At 41.4% G+C, this 19670-nt stretch overlaps 1 protein-coding gene and 1 pseudogene across 2 annotated transcripts in view; both read right to left on the bottom strand.

Annotated features, from left to right (window-relative positions):
• Positions 1 to 18945, bottom strand: part of STOM (stomatin) — a 44013-nt gene extending 25068 nt beyond the window's left edge. The window contains exon 1 of one of the 2 annotated variants that reach the window (XM_020990560.2): positions 18788 to 18945. In XM_020990560.2, coding sequence (XP_020846219.1) covers positions 18788 to 18851 — 64 coding nt within the window. In that variant the 5' untranslated portion in view covers positions 18852 to 18945. The remainder of the gene's footprint in view (positions 1 to 18787) is intronic. The other variant, XM_020990559.2, reaches the window with a different exon arrangement.
• An 85-nt stretch (positions 18946 to 19030) lies between these two features.
• The window catches only part of LOC110211291 (N-acetyllactosaminide alpha-1,3-galactosyltransferase-like), a 62288-nt pseudogene continuing 61648 nt past the window's right edge, over positions 19031 to 19670 (bottom strand).

Genomic DNA, 19670 nt, shown 5'->3' with positions numbered 1-19670 from the left:
CAATAGTATCTCTAAGAAACAATTGTTTGGTATTACCGGACCATTAACAACATTCTTAAAGACTAAGTATCTTTTCTTCAACACTCCAGTGTATAATGGTTTGTCATTTTTTCACTTTACAGTTGTAAATTCCAAGAGAGTAAATGAGTAGCTAAGGAATACAAGGTACTGAAGACACAATGTTTACCCTCTTGAGTACAGTATTAAACATTCATTCAATCTAGTTGAACATGAATAGGAGGGCTTTTTCCTGGAAACCAATTTTGTTTTTAGAAAGAGGTCAAAGCTCACAGTTATAATTACCATTTCAAGTTTACAAAGTGCTTTTGATTGCACCTTACAATAGCCCCATCAGGTAATAGTGCAGTTATTATTAATCTCATTTCATAGATGAGGAAACTGAGGCACAGAGGTTGAGTACCTTGTCCAGGTGATAATAAAGAGGAGAGCTGGAACTAAATCATGTCTAAGGAGAGGAAGCATCATATAATAAAAAGAAGAGGAGGTTTGGAGGCAGTCGTTTTGCATTCAAGTTTTGTCTCCAGCTTTTGTCCCAGTTCTTCATCTTTTCTAAACCACTATTTTTATAGTAAAATGGAGGAATGTAAAACAAGGTTGTTGCTAGGAAAGGATCCTACAAACCATAAGGTGCTATGGAAATGGGAGATATGATTAATTCTAGAGTCAAATTCTGTGTTTGGTAACACAAGCATTAACAGCATTTATTTAACAGATAAGGAAATTGTGGCAGGGGGAAAGAGAGGGAGAGAAAGAAAAAGACAGAGGGAATGAGAGGGAGAGAAAGAGTGCACAAGAAATACATTCAACATCATAAAATAGTGGGAACAAGGAAGGGAATAAAAGTTTATATAAAGCCTACTAAGTGACAGGCACTGTACTGTGCTACAGATACAACTAGTAAGTCAGGAAGACCTGAGTTCAAATTTAGCCTCAGAAACATACTAGCTGTATGAACCTGGACAAGTCACTTAATCTCTGTTTGCCCCAGTTTCCTCCTCTCTAAAATGAGGATAATAACAGAGAGAGCATTAGACAGCTACAGGGAAAACCAAAAAATTTTCTCTAGGAGGTAAGACATAAGCTGAGCTTTGAAGGAAACTAGGGAATCTAAGAGGCTGTGATGAGGCAGGAGGACATAGTAGGACATGGGGAACGGCCTAGGCAAAGTTGGAAGAGCTGGAGATCTGGGAGCTGGAATTCTGAGACAGTGAGTTTGGAAACAGTAATGAAGCCAGTTAGCTTGGAACAGAGGGAGCATGGAGGGGAGTAGTGTGCAGTAAAGCTCTGCTGAGAAGGGCTTGAAATGGCAAACTGAAGAGTTTGGATTTTATGCTGGAGGGAAATGGGAGCCAGGAGAGTCACATTGTCAGACTCGAGCTTGAAGACTACTTTAGCAGCTATATGAAGGACCGTGAGAGGGACTGGAAGCTTTGGGAGCCCAATTAGGAGACTGCTGAACTATAGTGCAGTTGTGTAAGTAGAAAGAAGCAAATGGATGAGCAATACATCATGGACAAAGACCCTCTGAGACTTGGAATCTGATTGGACAAAGCTGGTGAAGGAGCAGAAAGGGTGTGCAATCAAGCAACTAGGAGCTGTTAATGAGGTTGTTAATTCAATCAATATGAGGAACTGAAAAGTGAAAGCTGTGGACTGCAAAACAGCAAATTAAGGTTTGGAGAACCTAATAAGCCTACTGATCAGGCAGAGGGCAATACTTCTTCCCTGTCATTGGAATTTTATTAACTGTCCCCTGCCTAATGTCCTTACGACACAGAAGATTACCCAACAGCTGACTCACAGTCATGGACACTTTACCACACCCAGAGAAGGGCTAGCCTACCCAATCAAGAACTGTATGGCTCTCTGTGGCAACACCCCTCCAGGATAAACTATCAAAGAAGAGGCCTGGGAGTCAGGCAAGATGTGCCAGGTTATACAATATCAACAGCAAAATAATCAGAATGAGGAAACAAAAGAGGAGTGGGAAATAGAACCACAGATTTAGATCCAAAGGGCCCTTACAGGTAACCAGCAGGAATAGTTGCAGGAGACCTTTTTCCTCCTCTGCTCCAGCCTACTTGTCATCCCCATGCCAACTGGCACCCAATGGATCACCAAGAACAGGCCTAGGGGACCTCTCCAACATCACCTAACCCTGTCACTCTAATCCCCATTGTACAGTTCCCTCCAGATACTAGATGCCCATTATCATCTGGATGTTCACCCCCTTCCCTCATACCTACCTCTGCCTGAGGGAACCCAGAGCCCCACTCCACTATGACTCCCACTGGAGCACTACCTTCTTTTCAACAGTGATTGATTGGAAACTATTTGCCATGCCATTGTCTCCCAGGTCCACCTGGCCCTAACTTCTGCCCCACTATTTTTCCTACTGAACCCTAAGTACCAACTGGCCTCTCTCCATCTGCCACGAAACTGAACTCTCATTTCAGTCTTCCCCAATTAGAATGTGACCTCCCTAAAAGCAGGAACCATCAAGCTTTTCTATAAATCCTAGAACCCTGATGTACTGATACAGTCTTCCAGTGATGCCAGATGGCTTTAAACAATGGAGTCTCCAAAGAATAAAAGTTGTAGGTCACCCAAAGAGCAAGGGAGAGAATTGAGCTTAGCATAGTATCTGGCACTGAGTAAAATGCACAGTTTTACATTCTGTTCAATCTAATCCAAGCCCCTCATCTTACAGGTGTGGAAACTGAAAGTCACAGAGTACCAGAGATGAAGTTTCAAGCTCTGATTCCAAATACAGCATTTTCCCCACTGTACTATGACAAGGCTGTTAGAGATGCTCTTGGTTATATCTTGAGGCAGTCATCACCATGCAATTGAGTTTTCTAAGTATACAAGGCTGAGTTTAGAATTATGGCAAAATGTTTTATTTTTTTAATAAAATGCAAATTGCTTTTAATTTTTAGGGTTTTATTTGAAAATCTGCTCTACATTTGCTTTTGTTCTTTTTCAAAGTAACACCTATGCCTATACTATTTAAAGAGTTTACAAAGTGTTTTCCTTACAGCAAATCTATTACTGCCACTGGGGAATTAGAGTCTCAGAACAGTTAAGTGACCTACCCATGGCCACCCTGCTAAGCATCTGGAGTAAGATTTTAATTCAGATCTGACTCCAAGGTTAGTGCCTTTTATATTATACCTGCTGCCTGTGGGCAGCATATCAAAAATTCAATTAATTTAAAAAACCCCGCATTATAAGTACCTAATGTGTGCACAATACTGTAGGTAAAGGCAAAGCTAAACAAGGCACAAGACCCTCTCCCTACCTTCCATGACACAAATCCCTTTCTCTGTGCCCATGAAATGCCAAGAGAGAGATGAAGCTGCCCAAAAGTTGGTGTGATCTCCCACGGAGGACTTAGGGGAAGACGTGGACAAGGGTCACACAAGATCAGAAGGTATACATGGGTTATGATCTGTGCTATTTGAGGGTGTATAGACATCAGTGAGATCACACCTCTACTGAAATACAGCTACATCTCTATTAGGACAGAATAAAGAATATTCTGAAGTGGTCACATTATTTGAATTCGCATTGTGCATTTCCATAGGACTGGAACTAATGACCATATCTTACATAATTATAATTTCAAATAATGTGAATTGCAATATATATATATATATATGTCCACTTCAGGGTTACTCAATGTGCGCTATCCCAGCCTCCTGGAAGTTGACAACTGAGTAGGGGGCTTGGGAATGACATTCATTTTGGAGTAGCTTAAAAGGAGCACTAGATATGGAGTCCGTCAGCAGACCTGAGTGCACATCTTGGCTCCAATCCTTAATAGCCAGGTGACCTTAGGTATTCTGCATAAAACTGATGCCTAATATAAATGTTTGTTTCACTTTATTTTGATTATATTATAGGTCAGTTTTCATCTCTGAGCCTTCATCTTTAAAAATAGGATACTAATCCTGGCACTACCTACTACAAAAGATTGTTGTAAGGATGTTATTTAAATGTTTGTTGTGATAATTGTAATAGCACAAATTGGAATACAGTAAGGTTTTAAGTTCCCTGGAGTGATTCAAGAATTCAGGAAGAAAAGGAGAGAGACAGAAAGAGAGAGAAGGAAGAGAAAGAGGAGGAGAGAAGAGAGGAGAGAGGGAGAGAGAGATTCAGAGAGAAAAAGAGAGAGAGGGAGAGGACAGAGAGAGAAAATGAATTGAAGATATCACAAACTAAGGATATAGGTAGATTAAAGCTATATGTTATGAATAAAATGAAGAAGGGCTACCACCATAATGTATCAATTAAAACTTAGAAAATGGTGCTACAACATTTTGTTGATGCAAAAAAGGATGTGAGAACACAGAATGTAGAAACACAAAATAAAAAATCAACAGGCCCTTCTATTTAACCAATAAGGTAAGGGGAAGCCATAACAGCTGATGCTGATGTAAGGTCTGTGAAAGTTTCACGAAGCAATTTTCATACATAATCTCAATTCATCTTCATAACAACCTTGAGAGGTAGTAGATAAAGCAATGGACTAGGAGTTAAGACTTGGACACTTCCTTGCTATGTGATCTTGGGTATGTCACTTCACTTGTGAGTCTATTTCTCATCAGTAAAACGGGAATAATAATAGCCCCTAATGACAGGGTTGTTATGGGGACCAAATGAAATAAGGACTATAAAGTGCTTATATAAATGTGAATGCCTCCATTTGAAAAGGCCAGTAGTCAAGCGATTTGCCTCCAGTTACAGGGCTAATAAGGGACAGAAATGGGACTCATGTCCAGGTCTTTGGATCTGAAGTTCAAAGCTCTTCACATTACACCATATTGCCATAGATTTTCATGGGTAAAAATTAAGGCTTATTTTGACCTTTTATCTGGAAGTATTAAAAAGTCAAAAGCCGCATCAATACAGCCTCTTCAGAAAGCACACTTGTGGAAAACCTTTGTCTCTATTGATAATGGAGAAACTGAGGCACAAGGAGAATAACGTAACTCAGGCCACTTAGAGCTCATCAAGTACAAAACATATTAAAATCCAGGGGTCCAAATTCCAAATCGCACAAAACTCATGCAATTTCCAAGTCAGAAGAGATCTCTCAAAAGCCATCATGCTCAACACCTATATTTAATTAAGAATTCCTCTTTACGAAGTCTGAGAGGTTATCCAGCCTTAATGAGAAGACCTCTAGGAAAAGAGAACCTACTGCCCACAGAGGTGGCCTAGCCCATTCCAAGACAGCTCTAATTACGTGGACATTTTTCCTTACACTCAGCTGAGTGTAAGTCTTTTCGTCTTAATCTCCACCTACAGTTCTTAGTTCTTTCTAGCACCAAGCAACCTAAAGCGACAAAGCCACCCTCCAACACACAACAGCCTTTTTAAGTACTAAAAGGCAGTTATCCCCTGGGCTTCTCCTCTATGGGCCCAACGTCTCAACAAGGCCTCAGATTCTCTCTCCTCCAGTTAAGAGATAAGAACCGTTGTTCAAAGTCAAGAGTTTCTTCTGGTCACTTACTCAAGCAGGCTAATATTAAGTGAAATGCCACCTGGGGCCAGCATACTATAGAGAAAACATTAAGACTAACAATGTGCTTGAGGATTCAATCTCCCCTCTGAGGGACAAGAAAAACACACTTTTGGATACAATTCACAATAGTCTCCAATTAATAGGCCCTATTGTCCTATTAATGGAATTACTGAAATTCTTCAAGGGTCTAGAGCTTCATCAATGTGGCACTCCCTCTCCTAAGGCAGATCCAAACCTCCACATCATCATCCCCATCATCATCACCAGTAATTTATGCAGTACTTTAAGGTCTGCAAAATGCTTTACAAATAATTATTTCTTATTGTCCTCACAATAACCCTGAGGCGCACTATGTTGCCTCCATTTTACAGTAGGGGAAACTGAGGCAAACAGAGGTTCGGTGACTCACCCAGGGTCACACTGCTGCTAAGTCTATAGGCCATATTGGATCTCAGATTTTCTTGACCCTGGGTTTAGCCATCTTAATGGAGCAATGTGTTTCCACAGAACTACAGATAAGTTGGATTAACTTCTGAAATTTGGTTTCTTTCTTCATAAGATATCCTCGGCATACACCCAGCACATAAAAGGCCCTTCATAAGAAGCCAAGCAGTGGAAGTATTACTATCCTCATTTTACAAATTAGGAAACAGAGAAATAAGATGATTGGTCCAGTCATGCTGTTAATAAGTAGGGGAGCAAGGAGTCAAATGCAGTTTTTCTAATCCCAGGGCCAGGACTCTAATCACCTCCACACTGCTATGTTAAGAATGATAGCTCCCATTCTGATAGCATTTTACAACTTAAAAAGGCATTTTTCCTACAATGGCCTTGGGAAGGAGGGTAGTGCAATAATTATGATCCTCATTTTACAAAGGAGAAAACTGAGGTTCACAGAAAGTTGTCCTAATATTCTACACTGTCCAACTGATCCACCAGCTGTGTGATCTCATGCAGTCAAAACGGGGTTAAAAGAGAAACAAACATGAGGAGCTAGCATGTCAATTCCTTCTTTCTGATGATCTGTCTCTCTTTCCCAGGCCTTGATAAACAAGAGAAGTCCATTTTTATTATAAACACTAACTATATCCCCCTTGATAAACAGAGATAAGTCAACTGGGAATATAAGCCCTGACATAGTATCACTGTTCAAAGTCCATTTTAGATTACAGACAGTTCTATAATAAGACAAACTTCTAAACACAGAGGTTAAAAACACAAATTCAATAAATCACACATATATACACACAGAGAATAAACAGAAAAGTTCCCAACATTAACTAGCCAGACATTCCAGAAACAAAACACTCCTGCCACCTCAATCTACACTTCCTTTTAGACCCAGGTGGAGATAGTCCCAGGACCCTGTACCCAAGAGACATGGCAACAGTAGCACCCATCCCATTACCCATCAGCCCTGCTTTAACCCAGCCTTGTTAGCCATCATTCAGGACAGGCAGCCCTTGGGGAGAAAGGGCCTGATTGCCGCTGCTGCTACTGCCACAGCCGCTGCTGCCACCACCACCACCAACTGCTACTGATGGGAAGGTAAGCCCAAGAGCCCCAGGAAGGGAGCAGTACCACCCATATCAACAGCTGAGCTTCTATCCTGATCCTGCTGGACATTATTGAAGGGAGCAACCCTTTGGAAGGGCCCCATCTGTGACATCTCCAACACCAACTGCCAACCAACTGCCACTGACAGGCAGTGAAGCCCAAGAGCCTGAGAACAGAATTGCCCCTCCAGACCACTGACCTGTTTCCAGCCCGGCCCACATGGCTGAGGGCCAGGCCAGCAATGCCTGCGGAAAGGAAACCCTTCTGGAGGTGCTGTACCTTTCAACTCCTCAGTAGCCTCAGTTACTGAAGACCTAGAAAGTAAGGCTCTTACTAACAAAGTCGGTGGCATCGTCCACTAGCTCAACTTCAGAAAAGGATGTTATTTTACCAAAAGAAACTAAAGAAGATGTATTACCATCTGCTTTTGCTCCTAAACCGTAAGGACCACTGGGCCTTTCCATCCAATTTGCTGCAGAAGCCTCCTCTATGTGTGGTCTCTCCCTATTAGAATCTAAGCTCCTTGAGAGCAGGGATGGTCTCTCTTCTCTATTTGTGCTTGGCACAGAGTAGGCACTTAATAATAGGCACTTAATAAATGCCTTTTCACTCATTTGTTCATTCATTCATTCAGTGGACACTACTTATCTTCCTTAAGAAGATTTAAGAGTTAGAATGGACTTTAGAATTTAGAATGCCAACATTCAGGATCTCCTTAGGGATAAACTAACCTGAACTCTTTTTTACAGAATAGAAAACTGAGGCTCAGAGAATGGAAGAAACTTACTACCCAAGGTCAAACAGTTTATAAGAAGCTGAGAGTGCTCTTCATCACAAATCCAGAGCTCTCTCTTTTATATATACATATATATATATGTATATATATATATATATATATAATATATGTGTGTGTGTGTATATATATATTTAAAAAAACACATTTCCAAACTTTTAATTTTTTTATTCTTTTCTGTAAATGATACAACTTTTTTTTTTATAATGAAATTATAATGAAAGTATAATGAAATTCTACTTTCCAAGCTGTGACAGTAGAAAGAACAATGGATTTGCAATTGGAAGATCTGGGTTGAATTCTCCATGCTAATACTTATTAATTACTCATGTGGCTTGGGGCAAAACATCTCATCTCTCCAAGCCTCAGTTTTCTAATCAGTAAAATGGAGACAACAGTGCTTCTATAGGAGTAAGTTGAGGAAAGTACTTTGTAAACCTTAAATATCTATGGGAATTTAAGTTATTATTATTATTCTGATGATGACATGGTCCTGCACGGTAATTCCTCAGGGGCAGAAATTCTACCACTTCTTTTCAAACTACCTTTTCAATACAGGGCCTTGCATATGTGATATAGTTTAATAAATGTTTCTTCAACGGAATAGAATGATCCTACACTATTCACCTTCACTGATCCCTCAATCTCCAACAAAATGCTTCTTCCAAATATTTGTAGCACTTTCTAGCTCTCTAATACATTTAAGGTCTGCTTAGTACTGTAGTTTCCTGTATATTTGTCATATTACTCTAGCAGACTACAAGTTCCTTGAGGAAAGGCACCTAGTCTTCTTGATCTGTATATCTTTCTCTCTCTCTCTCTTTTTTTTTTTCCCGGCAACGCAGTGGGGTTAAGTGACTTGCCCAGGGCCATACAATTAGTAAGTGTCAAGTATCTGAGGCCAAATTTGAACTCAGGTCCTCCTGACTTCAGGGCTGGTGTTCTACCCACTTCTCCACCTGGCTGCCCCTTGTATATCTTTCCCAATACCTAAGACAGTACTCTGCACTAAGACTTTTGGAACACACACACATACACACAGAATAGATACATTATTATATACTCAACAATAAAATTTACTCAAAAAATACTGTCAAATTTTGTTAAGTAATAAAATGCCAGAATCATATTCACCATATAGTAATATTTATATATAAAATCATAACCAACATTTTGCTAACTTCAATAGCTCTTTTAAGGTTGCTATTACCTCTGCCAAACACTAGCTGTGTGACTGGAATGCATCACTTTTCTTTGAAAATGAGAATGTCACACTAGATAACTAGATAAATTTCCTTCCAGAAAAAACAACAACATTAATTCTATAAAATGAGAAACAGTAAGGAATTCGCTTCTTGTGGCATTACTTAATAGCTGTATGTGTGACCATTTCTCATCCCAACTACCAATTTAAGATTGCATTTTCAAATGCTAATTTGTTCTTCAAAAAACTTATAGGTGGGGGTCTCCAGTAAGACCAGAACTAAACAGAAAATAGGATCCTTGGTACTCACACCACCCCCTGAGAAATTGGGATAATGGGTAAACCATCTTTACATTTTTACTCTTCATCCAAACCTTTCTATAAATATCCATCTTCAAAAATTTTTTTCTTTATAAAGTACAAAAGGATGAGACCAGCAGAATTCCTTGTTATAGTACATTTTTACCACACTACAACCATATTGTTTTCAATTTGCACTTTTTTGTCCACCATCTCCCTGGCCTCTTAAACAAATTACCCTCTGGATTTTCATTTTCCCATTTGTAAAATGAGAAGGTTGAATTATGTAATCTCCAAAAGCCTTTTCATATCCAATATTTTATGTTCCATATTCTAACATTCTACATCTTACATGGCCTATCTGTGTTCTAAGGTCCCTTCCAACTCTGACATTATGTTCTAAGAACTTTGTAAACTGTTAAATACCATGTGAATGTGAACTACTGCTATCAGTATGTCTTAACGTCCCCTCTCAGGTCCAGCAATAAAAACTCTATGACTAAGATTTCATGTAGTTCCCAGAACATGTTTAGTCATAAAGCAGGCTCAGGTTTGGGGTCTTTTTAAACACAGGCTACAATTTATGACCCACTGAGTATCTATTTACTTGGATTAATTCAAGAAGAAGTTACAGTTTCCCACAATTTTATCAGCTGTAACAACAACGCAGTAAACAAATCAGTCCCAAGATCCTACTTTACTCTCCTGTCACGATTCTCCCAAGGAGAGTTGTTCAGGTTCTTAATTATAGTGCTACCGATCACTGAGTTTCTTTGCAACCAATCTACATTATTTCATTACCAAGTTTTGATGCTCTGGTATCTTTCATGGAAAGTTGGAGCTGGATAGGGAGCGAAGGAGGGGGTCTTAGAATGAAGACCCTAGGATGTTAGAGCAAGGAGGGACGTCAGAAATCATCTGGTCCAACCCAATCATTTAAAAGATAAGGAAAGAAATGATCAGAGAGGTGACTTTCCTAGGGTCACAAAGAGATTTCCTGACAAAGTAGCCTTTGGGCCACTGAGTCAGGGCACCTTTCCACCATACTACTAAGAAGTGGATAGACCAGTTTAGACCTGCAAAGACCTCACCTTCTGGGAGACACAAGAACTTCCTGGAAAGTGCTGCCTACATTTCTCTTCCTAGTTACTAATTCCCAGCAAAGGTGGGCATGGGCTAGATGACTGTTTCTTTTCCCAAATCCAAAGATGATAGCTTCCAATATTTCTCAATCTATGAGGTGCTCTGTTAAGCTGGGCCCTCATGGCATTTTCTGCGGGTTTTTTCCCTTCCTTCTTTTTATTTCAGAAATGCTGATGTAAAGAGAATCCTGCTTTGGTCTTATGATTTAGGTTACATTATAAGAATTGCCATACTAGGTCAGATCCCTGGGTCGCTCTGCTCTAATGTTCTGTCTCCAGGAATTTAAACTGACAAAGTGCAAAGTAAACTCTAGATGGTGCGAAGTGCAGACTAGTAGCTCATCTATTCTGCCTTACACAGTGCTTTCTGGAATGAGGGACAGTATGCTCTAGAGAATCATGGCATCTTAGAGTTGGAAGAGACCTTAGATAGAGGGGCCTCAAGGCCACAGTTTCCCTACTCCTGAACTTAGAACACAGAGCCTCAATTTTCTCTCCTATGATATGGGAATAAAACTTGTAATGGTAAAGCCTCCAGGAAAGAAGAGTTCCTTCCACACTAATAAAGCAATATCTCACCTAACTACTGTGAGGAAAGAACATTGTAAATTTCACAACTCTGCAGAAATTGGAATTTTTTAAAATGATGATTCTACTGGCCTTTCTTGTTGTCTCCAAGGTAGCTTGCTAAGCAACCTCTAGCAACATGACTTCTATTGCCAAGAGCCCAGTTTGTGGTCAAACATTTTTTAGACCTTTTATTCCTGTAATGACAGCTATCCCAAAGATCTCTTCTTAAGTACATATTTACATATAACAAAGACAGACGTGATGTATACATTAACAGGTGAAAAATGCATCCACCAAAGGGCCTACAAAACAGATGTCTAACGCCTGTTATGACCTTAATTTCTTGCCCAGGAGAGACACAGAAGAACAATATTTTTGATAAGTTCAGCTTCCAGGGGATGGGTGGGGCACTGCTCTCCCAAGTTTGAAGGACTAGGGTCCTCACAGGGATGGAGTAGGCTCAGGGTGCAATTAATTAAGACAGATGATTGAGTGCTGTTACATCCTGTGAGGCTAGGACTAGATGCCAGTCTGTCTCCAAATTTCTGCAGGTGTCTTTTTTTTTTTAAACTTTATTTTTCTTGGGGGTTTTTTTTGGTCGTGTTTTCTTTCACAACATGACTAATATGGAAATGTTTTGCATAACTGCATATGTATAACCTATGTCAAATTGCTTGCCTTCTCAATGATGGGGGAGGGGAAGAAAAGAATTTGGAATTCAAAATGTTAAGAAACAAATGTTAAAATTGTTTTCAGGTGTAATTGGGGAAAAATAAAACATTAAACAAATGATCATTTCTGCAGCTGAGGGAGACACACAAATTAGGGAAAATGTTGGCTATGTCCCAACCTTATCAAATTCAACATGGGCTCCCATCCCATCCACCAGACTAGCAAAGGAGTAACAGCCGCCTTATAAGCTAAGTTACTCATATCTCCTTCTTATCAGCCAGTGTAATAAAGAGGCCGTTCGGGTGTTAAGGACTCTTCAAACAATGTTGGTGCTCACACAATCTTGGAGCTGGAAGGGCTATCACAGCCAAGCAAAGTAATCCCATCCACTGTATGCTGAAGAGGTAGTCATGCAGTCTCTCTGCTTAGTCTTCTTCATCTCATCCCTCTTTCCCACCCCTTCACCACAGCTCAGGTCTCCCAGAAACCAGCTGTCTCCTTAATCACTGGTTCCCATTTCAAGATCCAGCACCCTGGCCTAGTCTTCTCTGGGACCTCTTTTTTTTTTAAATTAAATTAAATTTTATTCTATTTTTTGGCGAGGCAATGGGGTTAAATGACTTGCCCAGGGTCACACAGCTAGTAAGTATATGTGTCTGAGGCTGGATTTGAATTCAGGTCCTCCTGAATCCAGGGCCGGTGCTGTATCCACTGTGCCACCTAGTTGCCCCTTTGGGACCTCTTACCTCGTGTTTCCTAGACACAGGTCCTCTCTCTACTTGCTTTTCCCTGCTCAGGTCCCAGATCTCTCTTCTGCCCCCTGCCAAAATCAGTTATCTTTTTCTCTAGTTTCATTTCATCTCCTTTGGGACCAGAAGCTGGAATAGTTTCCCCTCAGGTCTTAACGTCACATTTTCCAAATGAGTTCTCTCCTTTTGAGGGCCCCAAAACTCAACCTAATCCCACTCCAATGGGATCTCCCAATCCTCTAAAATTAGTTCTGTGTTGGGACTCAGATCTTTGTCTAGTCCCTTCTCAGGTTCCCAACCTTAGTTCTCTCTTGTTGCTTCTTCCCTCGGGGATCCTGGCCTATTTCCTTGCTCAGGTCTATCGTAGCTTTAGTGCTACAAGGTCACCAAGGAGTAAGCAGCAGAGCCAGGGTTCAAATCCAAGTCTTGTGACTTCAAAACCAATGTTCTTTCAAGCATGCCATGCTTGCTTTTTTTGGTGCTCCAGACATGAAACCTCTATCAAGTTCATTCTCCCTTCAGGGACCCAGACATGTCAATCCCACAGAAAACAGTTCTGTCTCCCTCTGATTCCTAGGGGATTCTCAAGCTCCAGATCTCTTGTTCTTCAGATTTTAGCCTCTTTTTCCTTCTCAAATCTCGATCTCCCTCTCTCTCTTCCATTTCCCCTTCCTCTAAAACAGTGGTCTTCAAATTTTTTGGTTCCAGGACCCCTTTACATTCTTTTTTTTTTTTGAGGCAATAGGGGTTAAGTGACAGTTAACAGGGTCAAACAGCTAGTAAGTGTCTGAAGTCCCATTTGAACTCAGGTTTTCCTGATTCCAGGGCTGGTGTTCTATCCACTGAGACACCTCGTTGCCCCACGCTTCACATTCTTAAAAATTATTGAGCACTCACCAAAAAGCTTTTTGTGATTTATACCTATTGATATTTACCACATTAGCAATGAAGAATTTTTATATCATTATGAAAATAGCTTTGACCTCCTGGACCTCCTGAAAGAACCTTGGCGATCCCCTGGGATCTCCAAACCACATTACGAGAGAAATGCAACTCTAGAACATGGATCATGACATAGTGCCTTCTTGATTTTTGGATCTCCCAGATACCAATTCTCTCTCCTTTCTGGGCCACAGACTTTGCCTTAATATTAGCAACCATTTACACAGCATTTTAATTTTACACCTCACAACTCTCTAAGATAGCTAATGACTGTATTATTATTACCTCCATTTTATACAGGAAAACTAAGGACTTAGAGGTCAGTTCCCACCTGACACTACCTGTGTAGTGAACATGTCACTTCATCTCTTTAATGAGGTGAGGCAGCTAGGCAGCACAGCTCTGGCCCTGGAGTCAGGAAAACTTGAGTTCAAATTTGACCTCAGAAACTTAAAGGTGTGTGACAATGGACAAGTCATTTAACCTCTATCTGCCTCAGTTTCCTCAACTATACAATGGGATTAATAATAATGCCTATATCTCAAGGCTGTTGTGAGCACCAAATGAGATAAAATTTGTAAAGCACTTAGTACAGTGCCTGGCATACAGTCGGTACTTAACAAATGCTTATTTCCTTCCTTCTGAGGTTCCTTCTGGCTCTGTTAAAGCCTCTTGTATCACTCTCCTCCAGGTAGTCTATTTCAGTCTAGACTCTGCTACTCTCTGCCTCCTGAACATATCCTGTCCTGCTATAACTGATGATGATCCTATGCCTTGTTCTCTTTTACTTCCATGCCCTTGCTCGTGTTTTTCCCTGATAACCTAAAACACCTTTCCTACTTCTCTCTTTTTTTTTTTGGTGGGGGAGGGGGGGAAGAGGGGGAGGGGGAAGGCAACTGGGGTTAAGTGATTTGCCCAGGATCACATAACCAGTAAGTGTCTGAGGCTGGAATTGAACTCAGGTCCTCCTGACTCCAAGGCCAGTGCTCTTATCTACTGTGTCACCTGGATGCCCCTCTACTTCTCTCTACCTTTGAATTCCTAACCATGCTTCAAAGCCCAACCTCATATACCGCCTCCTCTAGGAAGCCCTTCCCTGGTCAGTGAGGATTTTTCCTGTTGCCCCTTTTCTGATGCACTTATCACATAAAATAAATGATATGGCCACTTCCTGGCCCAGCTGAGTCCATAGCAATCATTCTCTACACTGATCACCACTTCTACCTTTGACCCCTGGGAAACCGGGACTCTGCCCCCAGATCCCTCAGCTTTGAGAGGTGAACTTTAAGCTTTTATTTTGCCATGCCACTTCCTGGCACCTGTATATACCATTGCATCCTTCCCTTTCCAGATCTTTGTTTTCCCTTATTCAAACGAAAGCTCTTGGTGTCAAGGATGTCTTGTTTGCTTGTATCTGCATCCATAGCACTTAATATAGGGCCTGGTATGTGCTTACTAAGTGCTCCATCAGCTGTCCATCTATCATCTCTTACTCTTACACGACCAGTCCAATTTACTTTTCAATCATCCATTTTGCCCAATTACATCCTCTTATCAAGTTCTTCTTTGAAGTTATTTGAAATATAGCGCAGATTACTCACAACCATCTTGCATCTCTCAATTTCACATCTGGGAAATGTTTATTTCTTTGGAACACGACAGTGTCCCATTTCTCAGAGTAAATCAACAGAAAAAGTAGATATTGGTGGGAAGTGTCTCACCCAAACTTTGCTATTCTCTTCTGTACTAAGCACAGGGCTCTGCACTCAGTAGGTGCTTAATAAATGTTTGCTGAATGAATAAAGCTCACAGAAGAAGGATTAGGGATAGAGTTAACACAGAAATTAAACCCAATCTTATGCCTATAGTCTGTCTCCATGCACACCTCCAAATACCTCCATTTCAACAGATGTCATCTTGGTACTGTGCTAAGGAGTGGGAAACAAACAGAAAAAAAGTGTGTATGGGGGCAGGGAGAGCCTGCTTTCAAGGAGCTCTCGATGTAATGACAGATACTGTGGCAACAGTGATAGCGTCACAGATGAACTCAGGGAAGGGTTGGTGATATTAGTGAGGCATGAACCTTAGAAACCATTTAGTTCAACATCTGTCATTTTACAGATAAGGAAACTGAGGCTCAAAGAGGATGACTTGCCCAAAGTCATACAGTTTGTAAATGGTAGAGCCAAGATTTGAAACTAGGTCCTCTGCCTCCTCAGTCAACAGACTTAGACCCAGGAGACACAGGTTCAAGTTCTAGCCCTTCATACTTTACGGTGTTGCCTCCAACAAGAAAATTCATCTAAGTCCCAGTTTCCTTAATTATAAAATGGGAATAACTATACTAGTATTACTTGCTTCTCAGGTTTATAGAGGAAAGTATATCTTAAGGTGCTATCAAACCCTGCTCATCACTTTCCCTTTTGGGGGAGGGAACCAACTGTCCTTCTTGGGAAGCCCAGAAGTCAGGTAAGGAATGAAGACCTCTGGAGAGACCAGATAAGCCTGGTGGTGGGGCAAGGGTGGGTGTGGTGGAGAGAAACCCAGGCTATGCTTAGGAGAAAAGAACACTAAGCCATTAGCTTGAGACAGAAGACTCAGAATCCACCCCCAGCTCTGAAACTTACTTTAATTCTTGAGTCTCAGTTTTGTCTTTTGTAAAGTGGAATACTAGTCTCACAGGGTTGTCCTAAGGATCAAATGAGATTATGTATATACAGCCCTTTGTAATGAGAAAAATGCACAAAAACTATTAGTATTCTAAGTGAGCTGCCACATTAGTGGTCTTTCATGAGGTGTGCTGGAAAACCTTTACTTACTAACCAAACATTATCTCCTTCCCTATGTTATTCTGCCAGAAGTTTCGCACCATTAGAGATGAATTCCTTTGGCTTGATTTTTGAGCTGGAAAGGACCTTGGAAAGCGAGTTCATTTAAAGATGAAAAAACTGACTCCCAAAGAGGTCAAATGACTTGGCCAGGTATTCAGAGATAATAGGTGGCAGAGCTGGTATTCAGATTCTAAATCTAGTATGCTTTCTGCTAATGTCATGCCAACCCAGTGTAACAATGAGAGGATTGGCCTGAGGTCAAGTCCAGCTCTAATATTTACTAGTCCAGTGACCTCAAACTGGGATTTTTTTCAAGTATAAGGCCTATACTCAAATGGATCTGTGAGATCACTGACTTGGCTGTTCCCTTCAGTGGATGCAGACTAGCTTTTTCATGTTTGCTCATTATGCCTCCTAATTTAGCCACAGGAGATCCAGCCAACTTGTTGTAAGCCTTCATCCATCTACTTCTGACACCTCCAGGATCTGATGGATACCTGGGCCATGTGCAGACCTGTCACTTTTCATTCTGGCCCTCAGACCAACCCAATTCTTTTTTCCGATCATAAATACCCTGATTATCCTTTACTCCAGTTCTTCTTTCAAGTTCCTTATTTATGAAAAGTTGCAGCCTGCTCACATCTACTATGTGTCTTTATGCTGCCCTCAGGGTAATAGTCATTTGTCATTCTTAGGGACACTGTGAGTCCATTTCTCACAGCCTTATAACATACTGGATACAATACTGGCATTAAAGAGACCACTTTTGTTTCTGGGAGAAGCTACTGATAAGCATAATAACATTTGCTTAACTTATCTTATGGGATTGCAGTGAAGAAACATTTCCATTGTCCACTACAAATGTTACCTTTAATGTCATGCTTTTTTGGTCTTGAACAACCTCCTGGTTTCCTTTAAGTCCCAACCAAAAACCCACCTTCTACAGAAAGTCTTCCCTAATCCCTCTTAATTCCAAGTGCTTTCCCTCTTGATTATTTCCTATTTATCCTGTACATAGTTTAAATGTTGTTTCCCCCATTAGATTATAAACTCCTTCAGAGCAGGGACAGTCTTTTGCCTCTTTTATATTCCTAGAGCTTAGCACAGTGTCTGACACATAGTAGGCACTTAATAAATGTTTATTGAATTGAAAAGTGTCCTAAGAAAATGCAGTTACTGAGGCAAGGAGGATGTGGGGGTGGGTAACATTTTAGGTCATTATCACCTCAAACCCTAAGTGGTTCAGCTGAAGGCTAACTGAGGTAGGTACAAAATATTTTAGGGCCGGGAAAGAGGTTATTTGCCTAGTCTGAGGTAGGAACTGGATACTGGGCACGAAAAGAAGAGAAAGAACGAAGCTGAAAGTGAAGTAGGATAATGTCAAAGACAATAGTCTCCAACAATACATTTTGAGAAACCTAGGGCAAAATTTCACAGGTACAGTATTGGGCCCTATAGGCATAAGGCTTAAGACCTATGCTTAGGAAGGTAGAAAGAGCTGGAGTTCATTTTATTTGTAAATCCAAAGGACCCTGAGGGGGGGGCAGAGATTCCTTTCTCCGCTCCAGGAGGGTGGAGGCATGGTATAGAGTTCCCAGGAGGGATAACAATAAAGATTACCTGGGGGATTCAGGGTGGAAAAAAGAATCATATAATCATGGAATGGTAGCTCTATAAGGGCCTTTAGAACCTGGACTCTTAGAACTAGTACCCACCAGAGCTGGAACTAGTATACTTCCAGAGAATGTATATCCTTGAAGATTGAGAGAGAGCATATAGAAGAGGTAAGAGGGTCATCATCTAATACTGGAAGAGGAATTTGATTTGGGAATCTTAAAACCTTGGATCAAGTTCTGGCTCCAGTACTAATCTGCTCTGTGTCTCCAAGCAAGTCATTTTCATCTTCACGGACCTTTTAGAATACACACCCTCTCCATTCAGTGTGAAATGCCATGATTCTAAGGTAGTCAACAAGACCCTGGGAGCGGGGTTTGGATTTGTCAAAGTGAGTGAAAGTGGAAATCCTTAAGAGTACCAGGGTATGGGAACCAGAGGCTAATTTGAATATGACAGTTGTGAATATTTCCTATGGGAAAAATAAAGTGTGTGTGTGGGGGGGTGTACGTTAGGGAAGGCTGACAAATAGAGGGGAGGTTTCTAAATGAAGATGGCTCTGACGCAGACTTGATTTGTGATCTTGGGCAATTCATTTACCCTCTGGGGTCCTCAGTTTCCTCATCTGTAAAAATAAGAGGTTTGAACTAGACGTTCTCTAACTTTTCATGTACGAGGTTTTCTTCTAGCTATGACACCCTATGAGCTTAGGGCCTCTTTCAGCTCTAACAATTTGTGAGTATGAATTTCTCCCCCGACCGAATAACTTAACAACAGAGGGACATCAGGGGGATAGGGTAGTGCCAGCGGTAGTAAATGCGGAGCGGGCTTCGGCAGGAAGACTTCGCAGCCGTGAACTCACCATTGAAGGAGTCCTGGAGCCGCCGGCTTTTTGTGTCTGTCGCTACAGGCCGCTTGTCAGACATGGTCCCGCTGGGTGGTAACCTTAGTTCCCACTGCTGCAGCTGCAGATAATCAGTGAAGAGGTCCTTGGTCTTCTAGCTTCTGCCACCCCCTCCCCGGCCCCGCACCGCCTCCGCCTCGCCCCGTCACGCCCCGCCCCTTCACTGCGCCCGACCAATCAGGGCTCAGGCATCAGGGAAGGTCACGCCTCCCAGCCAGCTGCCCAGTAGGTTTCACTTGTAGATTTCCCGCGGAGCTCACGCTTCCTTCTGCCTGTGGAGGGGAGCGTAGGGACCCGGGAATAGCAGAAGGAGCGGGAGTTGGGGTGGGGCTTTGAGGAGTTGGCTAGAGAAAGGGCTGGAGGTTTCTGGAAGAGGCAGGGGTTGAGAGGAATCACGGAAACAAAATCAAAATCACGGTTGCATTAGATTTGGGAGGACCTCAGCTAATCTTGTCCAAACACTTACCTGGACCTCACAGCCCGCGCCCGGGCACAGCGTCCCCAACAAGTGGCTGCTAACATACAGGAGGAGCTCTTTTTTTATGCTGTAATGATGGGAATATTGTGAGAAAGTTACTACTCCATCTAGGAATTTTTGATAGAGGAAGCCAGGCACTCAACCTAGCTTTGGGGAGAGCAGGTTTGTTTTTGTTTTGTTTTTTCTCTTCACTTTTTTTAAAATAAGATTTTAGTATACCTTTTGTTTTTGTGTCATTCACATTCCCCAGTATTATCCCGTCCTCCTCCGAGAAAGCCGTCGTCATAAAAAGAAAGAAAGAAAGAAAGAAACAGTTCAGCAAAACTAACCAACTTACGTCTGATATCACTAGAGTGCCACACC

The sequence above is a fragment of the Phascolarctos cinereus genome, unplaced genomic scaffold (assembly GCF_003287225.1).
Source record: "Phascolarctos cinereus isolate Bilbo 61053 unplaced genomic scaffold, phaCin_HiC Scaffold_2;HRSCAF=192, whole genome shotgun sequence".
NCBI lineage: Eukaryota > Metazoa > Chordata > Mammalia > Diprotodontia > Phascolarctidae > Phascolarctos > Phascolarctos cinereus.
Note: the sequence above shows the minus strand (reverse complement) of the source record. Positions and strands in the feature narration are given on the sequence as shown.